At 44.7% G+C, this 20,660-nt stretch overlaps 1 protein-coding gene across 2 annotated transcripts in view; it reads left to right on the top strand.

Moving 5' to 3' along the window:
* Positions 1-18: 18 nt before the first annotated feature.
* LOC142588082 (serine/threonine-protein kinase VRK1-like) overlaps positions 19-20,660 on the top strand; it is a 38,459-nt gene continuing 17,817 nt past the window's right edge. For both annotated transcript variants that reach the window (XM_075699544.1, XM_075699543.1), the window contains exons 1-10: positions 19-154; positions 6,391-6,554; positions 7,147-7,293; positions 10,078-10,133; positions 10,210-10,279; positions 11,234-11,430; positions 13,255-13,353; positions 15,682-15,811; positions 17,631-17,751; positions 19,033-19,091. In XM_075699544.1, the coding sequence (XP_075555659.1) occupies positions 6,506-6,554; positions 7,147-7,293; positions 10,078-10,133; positions 10,210-10,279; positions 11,234-11,430; positions 13,255-13,353; positions 15,682-15,811; positions 17,631-17,751; positions 19,033-19,091 (928 nt within the window). In that variant the 5' untranslated portion in view covers positions 19-154; positions 6,391-6,505. The remainder of the gene's footprint in view (positions 155-6,390; positions 6,555-7,146; positions 7,294-10,077; positions 10,134-10,209; positions 10,280-11,233; positions 11,431-13,254; positions 13,354-15,681; positions 15,812-17,630; positions 17,752-19,032; positions 19,092-20,660) is intronic.

The following is a 20,660-nucleotide window of genomic DNA, read 5'->3' as shown; positions in this document are numbered from 1 at the left end:
TGGCTGTAGCAGGCTGTAGTTGGCTGCAGAGTGGTAGATGTATGTAGCCTCAACAACTTTCTTCGGTTTTGAAAAATCTTTCGCTGCAGCGGCGCGATTGGGTCCGAGACTTCAGGTGCTATTTGAATCAATGGCGGTAGGCCGGACTTAAGAGGTATGTGTTAATTTTTTCCAACCCTTTAGCTCCTTCTTGGCCGCTCGCAAATCGTTTCAGAAGTCTCGTTAAATGATGGGCTTCCCAGACTGTGGCCCATCCATGGCTGACATCGCAATCGCGCCGCGGCCACCGGTTGTTTTTTCGAGTAACGTCATAAGTTAGGCCTAAGCTTGACGGTAGGCTTAGCGCACTCGTATTCGAATTCCCCCAACTTTTTTTGCGCCTTTTCGGTCGAGTTTTGAACCTTTTGTTTGCCACTGCCTAAGTTTCTTGTCTGGCCCGTTACCGTTACACCTGCTCTGCCGAGCATCGCGGGCCTGTTAGTGAGTTTTGTACCTTGCCGCTCTTTGTTCCGGTTTTTTAAAATCTTGTCTGCGACGGGTTCGGCTGGTTTTGTTTCGATACACGGGTCTACGCCTGTTTTGTCACTGTGCCTAGCCCCTCCTGAATTGGTACGGTCCTCGCTGTGGACTTCCGATGCGACGATTCCCGTTTGGCCTGGCAGTTTAACGCGGTGCGGACATCGACATCGGCCGGTGAGCCAGTGTCCGTTGAAACGTCGCCGTTCGAAACGACCCGACTACCGGCGTTTCGCAGACGGTAGAAAAAATAGTGCCGCGACCTCCTTAGCAGCGAAGTGTGCGCCGGTCACTGCCCTCCCTAGTAGCGCGTCCTTGTTCTCATGATTTATTTACGCAGACGACGTTGGAACATAGGGATATTGGCGCGCTGCGCATCCGTGATGCAAAGAAACGCATGCACCACCGTCGTGTTCGAAAACTGTGGTTGTTGCCGTCGCCCTGCTGACAGTTGCAAGGGTCAGCTTGCGTTCCTTCGGAGCTGACGTATCGTAACTGGACACGGGAGTTTTGATCGGGGGTTTTTCATTCGCGTCACGTTAAGAGCTCGTGCCAGACGCATTCCCGTCATACCGTCTGGGGTCGGGTCCGTTGAAAGGGTGAACCCCCCTTTGTGTGTTGAAGAATGTGTAGCGCTTTGCGCTTCCATCCCGGGCCAGTTAGAATCAGACAAATGTGAATGACAAATGCAGGGCTCGACATTGCTCAAACGGTTTGCCTCCTGATGGGTTGTGTGTTTTCACAGCTCGTTAGTTAAATGTTAAGTGAGACCGTTGTTCACTCCATTTGCAAGATTGCGAGTCTGTTAAAGCTTCCACGTTACGAGACTTCGCCTCTGATCAAACACAAGGGGTTGCGACAACAGCAGGATGTCAACTTGTCAAGGTGCCCCTAATGCATCACTCGCCTGAAAGACGTAAATGTCATGTTTCTCTCTATCTGCAGCATTGTTCACGTCATCGGCCACATACACGAGTTTCAAGTTTTGTTGTTCCACTGGTTTCATACTCAGACGTCCTACTCTAGTAACACATTGAGTGTACTCGCACACAAGTTACTGCGGCGGTAATGCTGAAGCTACAGAGGTAAAAGTGCACGCAGTTAGGAGCACTCCTGAAAAAGTAAAGAAAGAAAAACCCACTGGACCATCCGCATTACAGCTGGGGAAGAGAAACCATAAACATCTTCTGTACAAATAGTGAAATAGGAAAAACAAGTAACTGTGTCTTGAATTTGACTTGTTTTTCTGCTTTTCTTTTCTGAGCTTGGGCAAATGCAAAACCATTACACCTGAGAGGTTAAAACATGTTGGCAGGCTAGTTGGTTGGAATCCATGGTAGAGTGCATAAGCACGACTGGACGAGGACGTAGAGAAGTGCTGTGTCTGTGTATCTGTTTCTTTCTACGTCCTCGTCCAGTCGCGCTTATACACTCTACCACGGACACCTGAGAGCTAGGCTGACTTACTGTCTGCTCCAAGAAACTAAATGTGCCGCCAAATGCTGCCAGGGTACTTGCCACTGTAACGTAAGCGGGGAATCTCTGGCCTAGTAGCTTTCCCTTAAAACCTTAGGAAAGTTATCCATGAGAATGGTTAGCATATTGCCACATTTACCCCCACTCAGCGATATGAAGTTCTCGCCTCATAGAGGAAACAAGAGCAGAATTTCTAGCATGGTCATCACACATTATTCAGCAGTCTGTCAAGCTTTTTTCGATATCTTTCTTGGCTTAGCTGGGTATTAAGGTTGCCTCATGTGGTCCAGTTCTTTTTCCCTACGTAAGTGCATGAAGGCTGGCATTAGCTGAATTTGGTGTTTTCTGTGTGAACTCATTAATAAATGGGTTGCTGCACTGGGGATCTTGTGATTGTGATTGGCTGCCAGAAATGCAATTGCAGTTCTGCTTGGGGAGGATTTTATTCCTTCGTTCAGCTAAGCCTGCTTTTTAGCGATTATGGTCACTAATATGACATTTTGGAGAGACGAGATTATTGAGAACTTTCTCATACTTTTGACTAACCTTTCTGCGAAGTTTATTGTCCTCTAATTGAACTGGCTAAGCAAGTATCTGACAAGTCTTGTTTTTTCTGCAGTTTCATCTCTGCTTTATTCATTGACAGTATCATACTTCTTGGTCAACTTACTATATCGTAGTGTTGTTAGATATCCAGGGTATCTAACAGTTACAGCTGTGTGCTGGCTGTCTTGTGGAGCCTACAAGATCGGTTTTGCACATCAGTGTATAACCTAAGTAAAAAAGACACCAAATGGGATTATTCAGTTCAGTTGTAGCAACAAATTATGCTTCATTGATAACCGGATACCTGCTGTTAACGTGACGGGAGAATTTGCAAGCCTGAAGACATGTAAAGACGGGACACTAGTGGCAATGTCGCACTAATGGTTTGCACCAGCTTGCTTAGTTTATTTTAAGATATGTGGCTCGGCCATAGCTTATTCATCGAGTAGTGGGGACTGTGTTGTTCTGACAGAAACCAATGCTTAGCTTATTACGTTTTCAGAATTTGCACCAAAAGCACGGCCTCAAGTACGAAAATATACTTTGAAATTAATGGTTTGACACCGATAAACCTACATAATGTGAGAATTTCTTATGGTGTATCTTAAACCATAAGAAATTCTCGCATTATGCAGGTTTATTATGCAGAAATTCTCGCATATCTTAATTTCTTAGCACTTGCAACTGGCCGATGATGGTAATGACAACTTTGACAGAGTGCCGCTCACACCTCCGACAAAGCACAAAAAGGAAAACGATTGAAATACAATTGTTAAATTGTCCCTGCCCTGGTATCAGTGTAAAATTTTTTTGAAGTTTGATCTTGAGCTCCCGATTTTGATCTTCCACAGCAATGTTGAACTGCCAATTGAAATGAAGATACTGTTCTGAAAGATTATTTTTAGTTCTAAATTGAATTTACTCCTTTAGTGTCTACCTAACATGAAAGTTGCTTTTGTGCATGCTTGCTGGCTTTCTCACGTCAGTGCTCGGTCCCAAGAAACTTGCCATGTCTCTGTGAAAACACATCGTCTACTCCAGAAGTCAAATTGGCACACAGTAGATACAAAGCAGGAACCTAGCATTCATTTCTTGTGGCAGCTGACAATCCTCATGTACCAGCTGTTGAACCACTATTTTTGTGTAGTCTTTTAAAGGCCTACTGGCATAACATTCTCTTTCATTTCTCTCTCTCTCTCTCTCTCTCTTCGTAAGGGAAGGTCCAAATTCTGTAGACCCTCGGGGAAAAAGACATATGCAGCTGTCAGAACACCCTCAATAATTTACTGAAATGCTCATTTGTATTGACCAGTTTCTACTATTTCGGTGCCCAGAAGGTGAAGGTGTCATGAAACAACCTTTTGCTCCGCTCTTATGGCATACCTGCCAACTTTTACGCCTTTATCGCAAAATTCCTGATATGCATCGCTCATTCACAACTGTCATATTGACTCAAATATTTAACAATTTTTATTTTGCATATAGCTTAGGGCCTAAAAAAATTTAAAGACTTAATCAATTTTATGGCCCATTTGTTCAGGCATGCCTGCACATCAGTGACATCAGCTGATCAAACAAACATATAAAGGTTGTGTAAATATTTCGTTTAGTAAACTTCATAAACATTTCTGCTTAACTGTGGCAGAGATCATTGTTACTGCAACTATATAGATCAGAGTGTCCTTGATCCCTCAAGAACAAAGTCTGCGAATTTAATGAAAAGTAAACATATTGAATGATCAAATAATTTTAGTATTCAAGAATGTTTGGTATTTTTCTTGCTTTCCAATGTAGCGTTTTTCTAATTCTAAGGTTGGCAGGCCTTCTATGATCTCCGTAGCTGCCATGCAACAGCGCATCACGGTCTTTTACTCATTAGAAGCAGCAGCATCACATGTATTATCCTTATTGCTGCACGGTGCTGGTAAACTGCTGTCATGATATCGCAGTGTCAGTGGCACCAAGTCAAACATTTGACATCACATCCTATAAGCATTTCTGAACCTTCGTGCTAAGTGTAATCCTCTTACATGTGAGATGTGGTGAAGTTTCTGCAAGATCGAAAATATGTATGTCGGTACACCTTTAAGGAGGCCTCAGTCAGGGTGTCTACAATGGGTTGGGGGGGATCTGGTAAACTTTGGAACATTCAGCTTGGTTGCGTTGGATCAAGGAAATTGGTACCTGCAGCAGTTAGGGCCATTGTGTTTCCTACAATAACTACTAGGGGGAACTCACGCCCTAGTGTCTGCGGCAGCTGCAGGCGTAGGAAAGATGGGTTGTGCATGGACGTGCCTTTAATCTGTCCAGGCATCAAATAGCTTGGCGAATTTTCAAGCTCATCTTCTGCGAATTTTTGCTTCGTATGTGCCACAGTTTGCTGCGGTTATGCATATGGGGAAAGTCTCGCTGTCTTCAGCATTTCTATGATTGCTTGGAAATTTAGGCCGACAAAAGGCTGATAAAGCAAAGTAAAACAAAGCCCGCAAGAACGTTTGAAGCCACTAGCAGCAAGGTAGGACAAATCCATGTACAAACCGCTGTTGCCATAATAGCTGGACAATCGCTGCGCCCAAGTTCCCTCTTGTAAATTTAGTAGGTAACTATGGTTACGGTGAAGCTACGTAACCATATGCAATCTGCAAATAATGGTGCCCTTCGCTGAATTTCTGGCCGAGCCTAACTGTACGGGTTGTATTATCACGAGGCCAGAGTGCGTATAGATCTGATAGTGCATCCCACCTAATTTACTGTTTATTGGAGCAGTGATTGTATATTTTTTTTATCCATCACTGAGACGACAACCATAGATCCGCGCACCCCCACCATGCAGATCCCATCGCATCGGTCACCCTCGTTCAAGTTTTGCATCCATGAGATCGTAACACCACCTTCATGAACTTCTTTTTTTTTTCTTCTTCTTCTTACGAGCAGCAACTGACTGGAAGGGCCTTCCCCATCATGTCGCTGCCGTAACCTGCCCATCAATATTTTTGACTGCTCTGAACGCCTGCGTATTGTAAGCCCCACCGCTTATGTAACACCCCAAAAGGGGTCTTTAAGGAAAATAGTGATGTGATTATGGGCTGGCATGGTAACTTGGCAAGCCATAAGCCATCTTTTTTTCTTGCATCTGAGCAACCCATGTAATAGACTGCCAAGAAATGTAATTAAAAAACAAAACAGCCTGCAAAAATCCGTGCTACTTGGAAAGGCCAATGTTGTAAGTACACAAGTGCAGCTCCTGTATTTCAGTTTTGGGCAGCTCACAGGTTCAGTAGAGTCTGGTCGCTTGCATAAAAATACTATGATTTCACGATGGCTCTGTCAGTCTTGTTTTTGGCATAGCATAGTAGTGGTGAATTACTATTGAGCTTCTATTAAGGCATTCGTCGTACAACTACTTGTGCTGTTTCCTGTGTTTCAGAGGGAACCAACCAGTTCGAACCAATTTTCAGCTCATTAACTAAGTAGCAATGCAAGTCAATGTAAGCCCAAGTTGGGCTTGCTGGAAATGCTACAGATTTGAAAATGTTGAGAAACAGTCATGACCTTCGAGATTGGGTGGCGCCCACCGCACACATCTCGGAGGCCATCGCCTGTGACATGCATCATATCCGCTAATCACTGGGTGCACACGTCATCTGCTAATGTGCCAACTGCAGGCTGTTTGGTAAAGGAATCGTACAATTAACAGCTCTTCAGCTTTGCCAAGAATGATCGGACACTCTGCACTCTTAATTTGTAACTTATTTAGCCAAAGCGAAATTTCGTTACAGTTCACCTTTAATTTCTTAGTAAACGCAATGCTGCGCATTTCACTTGAGCCAGGCGGATGGTGTTCTCGTGCAGGTCTGGTCCTTGGGGAGTTTGTGAAAAGTACGGAAGACAAAAATTGGTTCATCTTTGAATGCTTGACGGTGGACCGTCGTGACACAGTGTCCGAGTGCCCCAAGCGAACCTTGCAATGCCCAAGAGAGCACCTCCCAGTACTCCTGAGCTGCCGAAGAAGAAAGGCAAGTGTTGTTACAAACTGGACACCAAACCAGAAGTGGGGGGGGGGGGGGGACCAATTACCGCTAATTGAACTGGCATGTTACACAACTCTCTCTCTCTCTCTCTTTGACCAAACTGGATAAAAAGGGGGGGAAGACCTATTGCTTCTGCAATATCTGTCCACCAGTTAATTCTTTTATCTAGTTGTGGCATGAACAATGGTGCACACTTTACAAGCCTTGAGTTCTGGCCTTGTTTGGTGCAACATATTTTTCTAGTGTTTAATGCAGAAGCAGTTCAGAAACAATGGACTAATGTGAGACGTGCAAGGTGGGTGTCTCACTTGAGTTTCTAAATTGTTTGTGCGCTAAGCAGAGCTTCTCTCTCTCTTTCTCATGTACAAGACCCACTGTACATAAGCGCATACTAATGAGATGCATAATCACTCTGGACCTGCTTTCTAAGCATCGAGTAGTCGTAAACGTACGTTTTGGTGCCTGAATCATGCCACTGTTGCAAATGCAAAGGCTAATGGTCTGGCTTGTTTTGGCTGTATTCGGCACATTTGCATTTGAATCTGTGCTCATAATACATGGCATGTTCTGTTCGTAGCTGCGAAGAAAGCACCCAGGGTAGCTGCCAATGGACACCGGTTACCAGATCCATTGCCTGCCGGTGAGGTCCTTACCGACCTCTCCAGAAAGCAGTGGCGGCTCGGCAAAGCGGTGGGCTTGGGCGGATTTGGGGAAATCTACCTAGGTGAGTGCGATTGTCCCGTTGTGGATAGCTTGGGCCACCGGCTCGATTTGCTTGATGCGGAGTGCCGCTGTTTTGTATGGCTGGGAACAGTGGTGGTTCCTTAGATCTAGTGTACTGATATTGTGTAATGACTAAGCAAAAGAGGGTCACCCCCATGGCTGTGGATAGTCATGGCTAGGTTTCCAGCCTTAGACCAGTTGTCATGGAAGAGTGACACCCTGTTGGGTTTGGTCCACCCCCAGGGTGGATGGAGTTCGACCAGGCATCAGCCGCAGGTAGTTGGTTTTGGGTGAGTATGTACCGTGAAAATTTGGAACGCCTGCACCTTGGCACTAACAAAAAGCATAACTTTTGGTATGCCTACTGCTCCCTCGCGGCTGGAAAGCATCTTTTAATGTGGCTGGCACTTGTGTAAGTACGCTCGCCATGCGAAGTCTAGCTTTCACAGACAAGTGGGTGAGGCTTCCTTGCATGTGCCGGGTTGGGGTGACGTTTCTCAAGCTCCACTGTGTTGAACCACTGCGACAAGGCACTTCTGCATCTCCCTGCGCACACTATGGATCTTCCTGGGTTTGGTCAAGTCGCTGCTCTTCCTGTGTGCCGTTTGACCTCGCCTCGCTGTGAGAATATCGTAGGCACACACGGTGTTGAGGTTGGTTGGTACGTTATCCACTGCTGCAGGCTGCATGAATGGGGAAAGGAAAAGCACTTGTTTGTGTAACTGCCTTTAGTTTCCTGTTGTACTGCCAACGTATCCACACGCCCAGTTTTTCCATAACATTTACAGATTTAGGCTCAGTATGAAGTATTTACTGCAATAGTGCGAGGTTTTACGAAATTTGATTAGAAGTTCAGTTCATGAGCTTGCAAACTTTTGTTTGACATGTTGAACGAACCACGGTGTGACATGCATACCGTGTGCACAAGAAGGAAGCCTCAAAGGTGTGGACAGATTGCTGCGGTTCCTTGGGATCACAACGGTAGTGCTGCTGACCATATCGGTTTCACACGGTAATGTAAAACATGAACGGATATTTGCTACTGCAAGACCCAGACTGAGTTTTCTTTGTTGCTTGTCGACCATATTCTTCGCAATCTTATGGTGAAAGCAAACCCAACAGATCTCCTTTGAGCAAGCTTACTTAAGCACGAGATCAAATCCCGGCCAAGGCAGCCACATTTCGATGGGGCAAACTGTGAAAACGCCCATGTGCTTAGATTTAGGTGCGTGATAAAGAACCCTTGGTGGTCCAAATTATTCCGCAGTGCCCCACTACTGCATGCCTCATAACCAACTCGTGGTTTTCGCAAGTAAAACCCCATGATTTAATCCAAACCGAGGTGTGAAAAAAAAAGTCTGATCCACAAAGGTGCTGCATACGTGCTGCGTGTAAACATAAATATTCGATAAATGTCTGTGTATCCTGCAAATGTATGTGTGCTTCCCTCCCCCCCCCACTCCCTCCCTCTTGCTGAATGCCATATCCAGGAAATTTTAATGTATATTAAGTGTCACATGTTGGCAGGTGTGTATTTCTAAATAAGAGCATGTGGAACTTTTGAAACTACCTGTGGTATTCTTACAAGCTTCCTAAAATTGTGACAGTGCCTTTGTTTCAAGGCAGTGCGGAGGGTCTATGTCAGCGTCTGATGTAACAGGGCCTGTTGTCTTCTTGCATATCGATTGTGGCTTTTAACATTTAGCTAACTTAACAGGGGATAGCAAAACACTGAAATGCAGAACTGCTCCGTAGGGGTCCGGGGGAGGGGGAGTATTTATGTTTATCACTGCCCTTGATTTTTATTTGATCACTGCATTTTCTTGTCAAAATACTTTTTTTTTTTTTCTTTTGACAGCTGATGATTGTCATGAACTGTGGGGTTAAATTAACATGAAAATGCATTGTAAGATCGCATGTTTGGTTACCTGTAACCCCAAAGTTGTATCTTGGAATTGTTCTGATTGCAATTGATTGGTTTCTCGGCTCTTGTTCTTGGAGGCTGCTGATATATTTGAAACGGAAGCTCATATCATGTGAGAGACATCCTTGGACGTGGTTGTGCTTTGACCTCGGACATGATGTTGATCAGCTTTTGTCTTAATCGCACATATAGCTTCGGACAAAGCTCTGTATTTCTTGCGTGCTATGCTTGTTCTGAATAAAGTACCTTATTATTACCCATTCGTGTGTTATTGTCTTCTTTTGTCATGGTTCTGAATCGCCTGGCACAGCTGTCAACTGATGCCGTTTCATTTGCCATAAGGGTTTCAGTCCGACTGTTTTCAGTAGTCTTTCAGCTCATTATGCAGGGCTGATGTGCCCAGGCTGTAAAGCATTCAGGTGTTCAACCCTGTAAAAGGCTGACTCTAAAATTGTCTCGTGTGGGTGACAGTTTCACGAGCCTGATCACAGTAGGCAGCCTTTAAAACAAACTTAAAAAGACTGGAAATCTAACATTCTATAAAGCACTTGTAACTAGGAGCACATCCTCATTGGCCATTGTACCAGGCACTTGCGGCAACTCACCACTTGAAGCATGCCGAGATAATCGATCTGATAGAGCCAACCATGGATGGTGCTTACTTATGAGAGGTTTTACGAATACAAGGCCTGTTCATCTTTAATACAAGCAGACCGAGTAATTGGGAAGGCTAAATTATGGTCTTCAACCCATTCAAATTATTAGGATTTGTTTTAAGTGTCTACATTATGCAGATATTTTTATATATAAATCTATAAACTGTCCTCTGTTCTCTTCTTTCCCCCCCCCCTCCCCCCTCAGCATCTGATGAAGTCTCCAAACCTGTGGACGCCAATGCACTCTACGTCATCAAAATTGTGAGTGTGTCAGCCTTGTAACTTTGAGCTACATTGAAGCGTGTTCGTTCGCTAAGTGCAGTGCTCTTTCTCGCAGGAACCTCACAGCAACGGGCCGCTTTTCACAGAGATCAACTTCTACCTCCGTGTGGGAAAAGCTGAACAGAGTAAGTTTTTCACTGCAAAGGCAACTTGTCTTCATACCACCTTCAGCCAGCCTTTTTCTGGAGGAAGTAAGTTTTCGCATTTGCCAAAAGCCTACATAAAGGAATAAACTGTTCGAGCGACCAAATTTAGTGTCACTTTGACTGTTTCTTCACAGGAAAGGAAATTGTCATTTGGAGTTGATGACAATCAACAGCTTTCAAGTGCGTCGTTATATTTATTGTCCTGTGCAATTTCATGGAAGTAGTGCTTTTATATATGAATCAATCAAAAAAAGTTTACTGTTGAAAGTGTTAACATTATAATAACAGTTTGCCCTCCGAAGGGCACTACAGCGGCAAAAATACAAGTTGCAAGGCTCAGGTAAGATGCAATTTAATAAATGTGTGATGTAGGACAGTTAACACATCAATTGGTTATGTTAAAATGCATGATGGGTGGCTTTGCAATTAATTTACAGAAAGTGACTAGGTACTTTAAGTGTTATTTGTAATGCTGTCAAAGACATTCAAAATAAATGTGTTTCGAATGTGTTATTTTTAGGCAGTGTATTTGCAAGCCAAGACAGCATTGTTATACATGGCGAGCAGAAGAAAGACGGCAGTGTTCAATGCAGATTGTATGAGCGTTCTTGTAACATTTGAAGTCGCACAAACAGTTTCATTAAATGGCTCCCGACTGCATTGAGTATTACTGAAGCAGTGTCACGTGCACACACACTTCTTCAAAGTTGAGTTGGCTCTTCAAATGTCCTTGCCAGCAAGCACGTTCCAAAGTGTGTGTCGCTAAACCTTTTCTTGCGACATCCTGCAAATTGCACCAGCAGGGAGGTGCACTCGGCGACGATATGTGTGCCTCTGTGACAGTGGTTTTTAGAATGGAAGTTTCATCACATGAGACTGAGCAAGAGGATGACGAGATGCATAGTTTCACTCATTGCTTTGTGTGCCTTTCAGTTGAGCAATGGGTCAAGCAGAGGAAGCTGGATTACCTTGGCATGCCCCGTTTCCGAGGTTCTGGTTCCCACGAACTTGGTGGAGTAAAGTACCGGTTCATGGTCATGGACAGGTTTGGTGAAGACCTGCAGAAGGTCCTCGATAGGAATGGGAAAACACTTCCCTTGAAGACCGCCTTCAGTCTCGGCATGCGAGTGGTAAAGAAGCCTTGTTTGTTAGCCATCCACGAGAATGGCTGGTATGTGCAATTACCATGCACATACCTGCCAACTCTACCAAATCTTTTATAAAGTTTATGCACTTGGGCCGATTCAGGATTGTGTGGATGTTGCCATCAAATTTTATAGTAAATGAAGTCTGTTCCCAAAAAGGCGTACTAAACTTGGTGCAAGGCATCGTGCCCCAAGAGATGTTTGCTTCAAGCATGCTTTCTTCAGACAAGTTCCAGAAACGGGCAAAATTTGCAACAGCAAAGTCGCTTTAGTCGCTGTGACAATAAAACAATGTGTTGATTGTCAGTCTCTGCTGGTCCAAAGTTGCGACTGCCTCTGTGTTGCATTTAAAAGTAAATCATTGTTACTAAAGTGCATACATATCCTACAAAGGATAAACTTTTTTTTTTTTTTTTAATGCATGCTTTCTCACTCCTTCATAGTGTCCTTACGAATATTGAAGCTCACAGGATTGGCAGGTGTGCACGTGATTCTCGTAAACTTGTGTTCCAAAGTGCCTCAAATGCACATTGTGTCCCAGAGCTCTGCATAGTTGCTGTCATCCATACTTTTTAAATGTGCCCCATTATTGTAAATACAAGCTTGTTCATATTTTGTGTGTAACCCATTGGTATATCTTTGTGTTTGTGAACAATGACAGCGTAAGCGCTGTCCCACACACATAGTCAATACCTTTGCATTTGCGGCGAGGGGTAGTGTTGCACGTTCAGATGCTGTCCGAACGAGGTGTGCCGGCAACTGTGCAAGCATGTTTCTTCTAACACTAAGTCCTGCTTGATGTGCAGTCAACTGCAAAAGTTTGTAAACCGCAGGATCTGAGAAAACGTTGAAATTTCCAAGCACTTTACAACCGTGGCCAGTGAAATTAAGTACAACAGTGTTTGCATATGCTGACACAGGCTGGAAATGTTAATACCAGGCTGTGTTCTAAAACTGCACAGATATTCGGATTTTTCAAATCTAGTTTGTAAACTTTTGTGATCGGCTGTGCAAGATTCATTGTTGAGTTCTTATGGTGTTAGGCTGCTGAGCACGAGGTCGGGGCATCGAATCCCGGCCACGGCGGCCGCATTTCGATGGGGGCGAAATGCAAAAACACCCGTGTACTTAGATTTAGGTGCAGATTAAAGAACCCCAGGTGTTCGAAATTTCTGAAGTCCTCCACTACGGCGTGCCTCATAATCAGAAAGTGGTTTTGGCATGTAAAACCCCATAATTCAATGTAATTGTAGAGTTCATTGTTCCAGGGTGCTCCCTGCCCTCTTGTTTCTCTTTGCAATCTAACGCAGATTCAGGGACTCGCCCTAATAGCACAAGCAGCTATGCTGCTCTACTGCCCAATCGAAGGTGTGGGTTCAATTCCAAACTGTGGCCGCTGCACTCTTACGGGTGTGTCATGCAAGAACACTTCTGTACTTGGCTCAAAAGTTCATTCAAACTGCTCCCACGCCAGCCTTTCATAACACGGGCGTTGCTTCAGCGTGTTCACAGTTTTCAAGCAGTCAATCCATCTTCGTTGACGAGGACAGGCCAAAGGTGTGCAGCGCTTTAGGAGATTGGCTTGTGCACTTGGACTGCCTATCGGTCTATTTCACGTTCACGCACTGCAGGTGTACCAAGCAACCGATGCCTACAGTCTTCTCTTGCTCCTTGCACCATTTTCATCTTGACCAACAATTTTCCAATCAGTGTAGCATAGCTGCACTTCTCTGCACTGAACCTTCCGTTTGCTCCCCGGCACCCCAAGCAGTTCTGACACCTCTCTTTGTCTGCTCTGTCCCGAAACAGATTGATGTCTTGGAGTATGTCCACAACTACGAGTACATCCACGCTGATGTGAAGGCGTCCAATCTACTGCTAGGCTATGGCAAAGGCAACGAAAACAAGGTGAGCAGAATGCAAAGTAACTGCAACACCCAGTTACTAGCAACGTTAACCCTTTGACTGTTCCCTGTGTTGACGTGAACCCGTTATTGGACTAGACATTCTCGTCCCGTCTCGTGGAGAACAAAGCGAGCTACCGAGTTTTTGAAACATTACTATCTACTCTATGACCATTTGAATGGCAAAGCATAGCGGATGACGAAATCTTGTAGAAAACTCAAAAGGCGTTCCCTAGGTAGTAGGATGTCAACTTCACTACTTCCCATACGTTGACATCTTTTGCGTAGAAGCGGCCGCATAAAGTAATCCACAAGAACAGAAATTTGGGCGTGGTACAAAAAAAAAAAGAAAAGAAAAAAATACAATGCAGGTAGTCGCAGGAACTATGAGCATAAAAATTGAGGCAAATTTTGGAGGTAGACTTACCATAAACAGTGCTTTGTCTAGCAAGTAGTGTAAACTTCGAATATAGGCATCATCCCACCAACCATACTTCCTCTGCCCATAAGACCGTGACGCAATGGCAGGAAGCAGCACAATAGATTCCCACGATGGATTTTTTTTTTTTTTCTCTCGCTCCTGGTTATGGTGGGCTGCGTCTGCGTTCTCTTTCCTTTTACACGCAGCTTGTGGAGCTGTTGTTAGGCATTGTAATATTGCAGGACTTGTTTTCATGTTCCTGTCTTAAAAGTCGGACAGCAACATCCGAGTGTTTTGGTGGCTACTTTGCATTTTTTTTTTCTTCGAAGCATGACCTTTTATTGTTTGTCCACACTGTATTTCAAATGACCATTGTCAATTTTTACCAAATAATTACCAAAATTATCTCCAATAGAATAAGGGCAACAATGGACTTTAGTCAACCAAGAGAACAGGCTGGCTTCAGGAAGGGATACTCTACAATGGATCAGATCCATTTCATTAATCAGGTTATCGAAAAATCTGCAGAGTACAATAAGCCTCTCTATATGGCTTTCATAGATTACGAAAAGATATTTGATTCAGTAGAGATACCAGCAGTCATAGAGCCATTACGTAATCAAGGAGTACAGAATGCTTACATAAATACCTTGGAAAATATCTACAGAGGTTTTACGGCTACCTTAATTCTAGACAAGCAGGAAGATACCTTTAAAGAAAGAGGTCAGACGAGGAGACACAATCTCTCCAATGCTATTCACTGCGTGCTTGGAAATATTCAAGCTATTTAACTGGGAAGGCTTAGGAGTAAGGATCAACGGCGAATATCTCGGCAGCCTTCGGTTTGCCGATGACATTGTTCTATTCAGCAACACTGCAGACGAGTGCAACAAATGATTGTGGACCTTAACAGAGAGTGTTTAAGAGGGGTTTTCAAGATTAATATGCAGAAGACAAAGATAATGATGAATAGACAGGCAAGGAGCGAATAGTTCAAGATTGCCAGGTACCCTCTAGAGTCTGTGAAGAAGTACATTTACCTAGGTCAATTAATCGCAGGGAAACCTGACCACGAGAAGGAAATGCATAGAAGAATAAAAATTGGTTGGATCGCAGACATTGTCAGCTCCTGACTGGAAGCTTACCATTATCATTGAAAAGGAAGGTGTGCAATCAGTGCATTTTACCAGTGCTGACATATGGGGCAGAGACTTGGAGACTGACAAAGAAGCTTGAGAACAAGTTAAGGACTGCACAAAGAGCAATGGAATTAAGATTTCCATGCATAATGTTAAGAGACAGAAAGAGAGCAGTTTGTATCAGAGAGCAAATGGGTATAGACAATATTCTAATTGTCATCAAGAGAAAAAAAATGGAGCTGGGCAGGTCATGTATTGCACTGGTTAGATAACCGTTTGAATATTAGGGTTACAGAATGGGTACCAAGAGAAAGGAAACGCAGACGAGGACGGCAGAAGACTAGGTGGAGAGATGAAATTCGGAAATTTGCGGGCGCTAATTGGAATCGGTTCACACAGGACAGGGGTAATTGGAGATCGCAGGGAGAGGCCTTTGTCCTGCAGTGGACATAAAACAGGCTGATGATGATGATGTCAATTTAGTACAAGGAAAAAAAAAACTAAATTGTGATCACAACTTTGCTTCAATATTTTGTGCCGGAACTTCAGCCCAAGCTAAGCTGTAGGTGTCTTGCTTACAGTAGAGCCATTTCCTATGCCGAGCTGTATCTTCAGCCAGACTTGTGAGGCTTGAAGTTGTTAGTCTTGTGCCAAGGTTATGGTTGCGTTTCCTTTGCCCCTGCCCGCACAGTCTCGTTCTCTTCAATTTTGTTATGTGCTGTTCTTTCTTGTGTGTCTGTTGCCTGAAGGAGAATTTTCCTCCTCTGGCTAGGTGTATCTGGTAGATTTCGGTTTGGCCTGTCGGTACAACCAAAACGGCAAACACAAAGAATACAAGGAAGATCTCCGGAAGGCACACGATGGCACCATTGAGTTCACAAGTCGGGATGCCCACATTGGTGGTAAGTGGCGCTTTTTGAAGCTTGGCTAGAGGTCATTGTGTTGACCAAAAGAGATTGTGAAAAAAAGAGCCCACTTCCACTTATGGCAAACAGATTTCAGGTCCGTTCTCTTTAGTTACTTGCAGGATCGCTTTTGTTCCAGTTGTTTTGCAGCTTAAACTTTTGGGCTTTGCTTTTATTTTTCTTTAGTGTGTATTCCTTGCTTTCCTCTGTCTCGCCTTTTAGGTGGACTCAGACTTGTTTGTTGATGTACTGCATTTACTCGCACAGTGAACGCACTTCTTCTTCCAGAAAAATATGTGCAAATGTGGAGGCGCGTTCATCATGTGGGGTAAATTTTGACGGTCCCCCTCCCGTGGCCACCTCTAAAAAAGTCAGTTTCACCCGTAATGTGAACAATCGATTGCGGTTGCAAAAGTGCATACAGCTACACGAAGTAAGGATGGTAGTTTTGCTGGCCGTATAAACTTGCAAACTGAGCGGTGAGAATGCAGAATGCACAAAGGTATAAGCCGCTATCAACTCTGCTTCCGACTCAGATCACTTTGAAAATAGGGCGCACCGCGGCCGTACACTGTGCAGTTTCTGGCTGCCGGAGTGAAACGCCACCCCCCCCACCCCCCTCGCACCATGCACACGACGGAAGACATGTTTCCTTCCCGCTTTCCTCTGCTGTACACAGGAGATTCGGCCGCGATCGTCGGCACCCCTCGGGCACGGTTGTGCAATACACAGTTGCCAACAGAGTACAACGCCGCTGTTCCTCCCCCCTGGGCCTTTTGTGCAATGAAAGATGGCATGTGAGATTGAGGCATGACCGTCGCCTTCCCTTGCATGCTTTTCACTCACAGCTACCCCATGCAGCACTCGGCGACAACAACGAAAATGCACCTGAAGCATCCATATAATTGCTATCGCAATAAAAGTAGGAGACACGGTACGATTCGGCGTCCGACAAGGTGTTGGACACATGTCAGATGCCGAATCGTACTGTGTGTCTCCTACTTCATGGCAGCAAGTTCAGGGTGTGATCACCATGCGAGAAATACAAAAAACACTACTTTACTGGAAAACTGGGGGCTGTGTTCATTGAGCTTACACGCATTGAGCTCTTGGACAGAGGGCAATGCTGAGCATCACACTGGCCAATCTCTTGCTCAAATAGAGGGAATGTTTGTATTACACATAGGTCAGCAAAATGCATTAGGGCTCCCTTGGAATCGCTAGAACCGGACATAACTGAGCTCGCTTTATTAACGTATTCTAGAACACTCCGCCTTGACTCAAGAAAATGAATGTCAGCGCTGCCTCTCAACAAAAATGGTCACTGCACTTCAGTGACATTCTACAGCAATCCTTGAAAAGCGTAATACGTGTTTAAGCTGTGGGGCGGTGCTGTGCTCGGCTCTGTGAAGGGAAGAGCTTCAGGTCGAGAATCATTTGAAAATGCGGAGTTATCAGTCTCGCCAAAAATTGCAGGCAGGGCTCACTATTACGTGTCAGGATGGCCGGTGGCTTCACGCTTGCTGTTGTTCCAATTGGAATCGGAAGCTAGCAGCATCAAGTAATGTTGCGTTATGGCAAGCACGCAGGTGTTCCCTGCTGCCGGTGCTCCTTGTCATGCTAGCATTGTGACAGCAAGTCAGACCTGTTTTTGCGTGTGTGTGCACGCATGGAACCACGCTTCTTCGGGTAGTAAGCAAATGTTTGCTGCAATTTATACTTCCCAAAAAACTGCAGACCTCACTTTGTCCAATAGTATTTACTATTGTTGTCGGTGCATTTGCCTTTCAAGCATGAACTTTTTCCTTCCTATTAGCGCACTCTCGGAGGGGAGACATGGAGATCCTGGGCTACAACCTGCTGCAGTGGCTCTGTTGTAGATTGCCATGGGAGGACAACCTCAAGGACCCCGAGTATGTCAGCCAGCAGAAGTCCGGGTAGGCTATTCAGTCACTTGATTGAAACAGGGCACCAATGAACTCGCTAGCTACAACGTATTCTGTAACTTTCCTGCACTCGCACTCCACCTCAACTTGAACATGCACGAGGACAAGGTTGTGCAGGCACTTCAAGCTTTTTTTTCAACACTGGAACAGATTGGCTGCTACACGTCGAAACGGTGCCCTTATAGCCTTCCGGTGTAGCATGCCGTTGCGTGTTCCCTATGAAAAAATGCTTCCAGCAATCGCAGTCACATACTGTGCGTGACTGTGAGGGGCAACCACGTGTAATCTGGTTAGGGGACACTTTTCCATTTTTGGCAAAGCTGTTCAAATCTTTTTTCAGCAAAACTGTTCAAAGCAGTTATTGAGCCGTGGTGGTGATATGTGGCAGCTTGCTCAGTATCTTATGTTGGCCAGCAAGACAGTCCGCGCCGGAACCCTGAAGCAACAGTATGGCCAGGGCATTGTTACTTGCGTAGTGTACATAGGCACCTCTTACGGGTTTTCCACTGTAGTGCTCAATCAGCTTGGCTTCAATGAAGAGGAATTGTTCAAAGCGAGATGAAATGATGGGATTCTTCTACATGGTGGTCTGATTTGTTTAATAAGCTGAGGCGGGTGGTAACTGATTATGACACGGTTTACTTGAGCTGAAGGCTTGAGTAGTAAGTCCGCAAGTACCATTTGCAGGTTTTATTGTGTCATCGTGGTGCCTAATTTGAACACAGTTGAACCTTGTTATAAATAAGTTGCCACGGATATGGAAATGCATCTTCTATAAGCATACACATTGATATCAAGGGTGGGTAATCTGTAATCAGGCGAATCTGAATCTGCTAGCCAGCTGAGGGTATTCCATTGATTTTTTTTTTATAACATGGCGGCGGTGGCTAGCCATGCCAAAAAATATCTATGCATACAGAATGTGCTGTTCTTTGTTAGACTTGCTGGGTCTATTTTTACTACTAAATGTACTTAGAAGATGTTAACTTTGCTGTAACCAATGCTGTCCCGCATCTCGCAGTTGTTGTAGAGTGTTCATTATGTCTGTGTTGGATGTATCGAGGTTAGACTGCACATCTAAGCATACCTGGAAGCTTCAGTAAAGCAAAATATTTAACAGCAGTTGTAATGCCTTTGGGAGGGTGCTTATGAGCCAGCGTACATTATACGACTGTGTTGCCTTTGCTGTAACCTTGCAGGGGAAAGCATGAGCCAGTCCATCTGATCAAATTAGATTGCTTGAACCTAGTTTTGTGCATTTTACTTTTGTAGGTTTATGGATAACATCCCTCTGCTAATGACCAAGTGCTTCCCACATGGAGACGTTCCAAGTGAGTTGCGACTCTCTTTATCTGTTGTGCTAAAGAGGAATACAGTCAAACCTCGTTAAACTGTAGTTGGCCGGCACACGGAAAAACTACATACTAAACAGTAGTACTGTTTGACCGAAATAGCGTGAGATCTTCCACTTACCTGTCAAACGGAACTCGGAGAGAGTGCGATGAAAGGGCTAAAAACTTGCAGTATTTACAGTTGGCGACCAATAGATCGAACACTGATAGTCCAGAAATGCTCGGTAATTCGGACAGCTTCGCAGCACCACTATAATGACCCCATAGACTTAATGTGTAGAGATGACCTATATTTCGGACAGCCGCTAGCTGTGCACTCGATTATCCGGACTCCGTCCGTGGCTGTATCGTGCACCACCTCTGCTACCATCATCTTCTCTGGCAACTTCGACAAGATACCAAGTATGGCCTCACAGATTCTACACTAAATGGTAATCTCTAATCCCTTGGTCGCCGCCCTACGCCTCTGAGATTTACCTGTGAATGCCAGTCTTGGACACTTTGCCTGAATTGCGAGGTCGCATCAACATCGCAATCATCGGGTCCTTTTCCGGCACCCCCATGCAAGGCTCGCTGTCGCCATTCTGTTTGCATTGTGAACAGCGTTCTACCATGCTGTGCTTGTTTTAGTTTGCATTCCAGACACCGCTGTGCTGGCTCCAAGGAGTCATTCTCAGGAAGTTATAGATGGGCTGCGTGAGATGGCACCAACGGTGCCCTCGCAGTCCACCTGAGCCCAACCCCACAACTGAAGAGGCTGAATTGCCACCTACCACAACAAGCTCAAATGCGGACATCATTCATGACCTGCTAGGCTGCAGCAAGCCGATTCCTGCCGCCGTTAGATTTGAAGACTGCAGACGTCGACAGCATGGATTCGTCGTGTGCCGAACTGAATGATGACGAAATAGTTGAGCAAATTCTCCCACCGTCAAACAGCAACACTGACTTGGATGCTGATGTGCCACATGCTCTGGAGCGTTCCGCATGCAGATCTGACTCAAGCCTTTGCAATCCTTGCATCAGTGTACAGCGAAATTCAAAATTGGCGGAAATACAGGCAGACTTGGTTACACATAAGCGAAGTGCATGCAACAGTACATCGGCCACTTGTTCCTTGCACAGGGGTCTTAAAACGTAAAGATACATTAGTTTTTTTCGGACATTCGATAGTTCGGACTTATTTACATTCCCCGTGGAGCCCGAATTGTTGGTTATAAACTGTATCCACTTCACATTACAATAGTCTGTTATTTTCGTTTGATGCCACAGCAGCCTAGCAGCAACAACAGCAGCCTCAAATTCACTTAAGGGAGGGCGTGGCTTTCGCATCGCGAAAAATGGCAAGAAAAAATTGCTTTTTGAAAGTCACATTTTTAGTTTCTATAACTTTCTTTCTATCTTTTTGCAAAATACTGTCACTCTAAACCATGTAGAAGTGCTCTAAAAATGTTGTGTCAGCCAAGGTGGCAAAAAATTTCGCGGAAATCGAGAAAGAACGGCACTTTTCAAGCCACAATATCTCTGGAACGCCGAAAGCGAGCGCCA

This window comes from Dermacentor variabilis, chromosome 7, assembly GCF_050947875.1.
Source record: "Dermacentor variabilis isolate Ectoservices chromosome 7, ASM5094787v1, whole genome shotgun sequence".
NCBI classification, from domain to species: Eukaryota; Metazoa; Arthropoda; class Arachnida; order Ixodida; family Ixodidae; genus Dermacentor; species Dermacentor variabilis.
The sequence above is the reverse complement of the archived record's forward strand: the minus strand, read 5'-3'. Positions and strand labels throughout refer to the sequence as shown.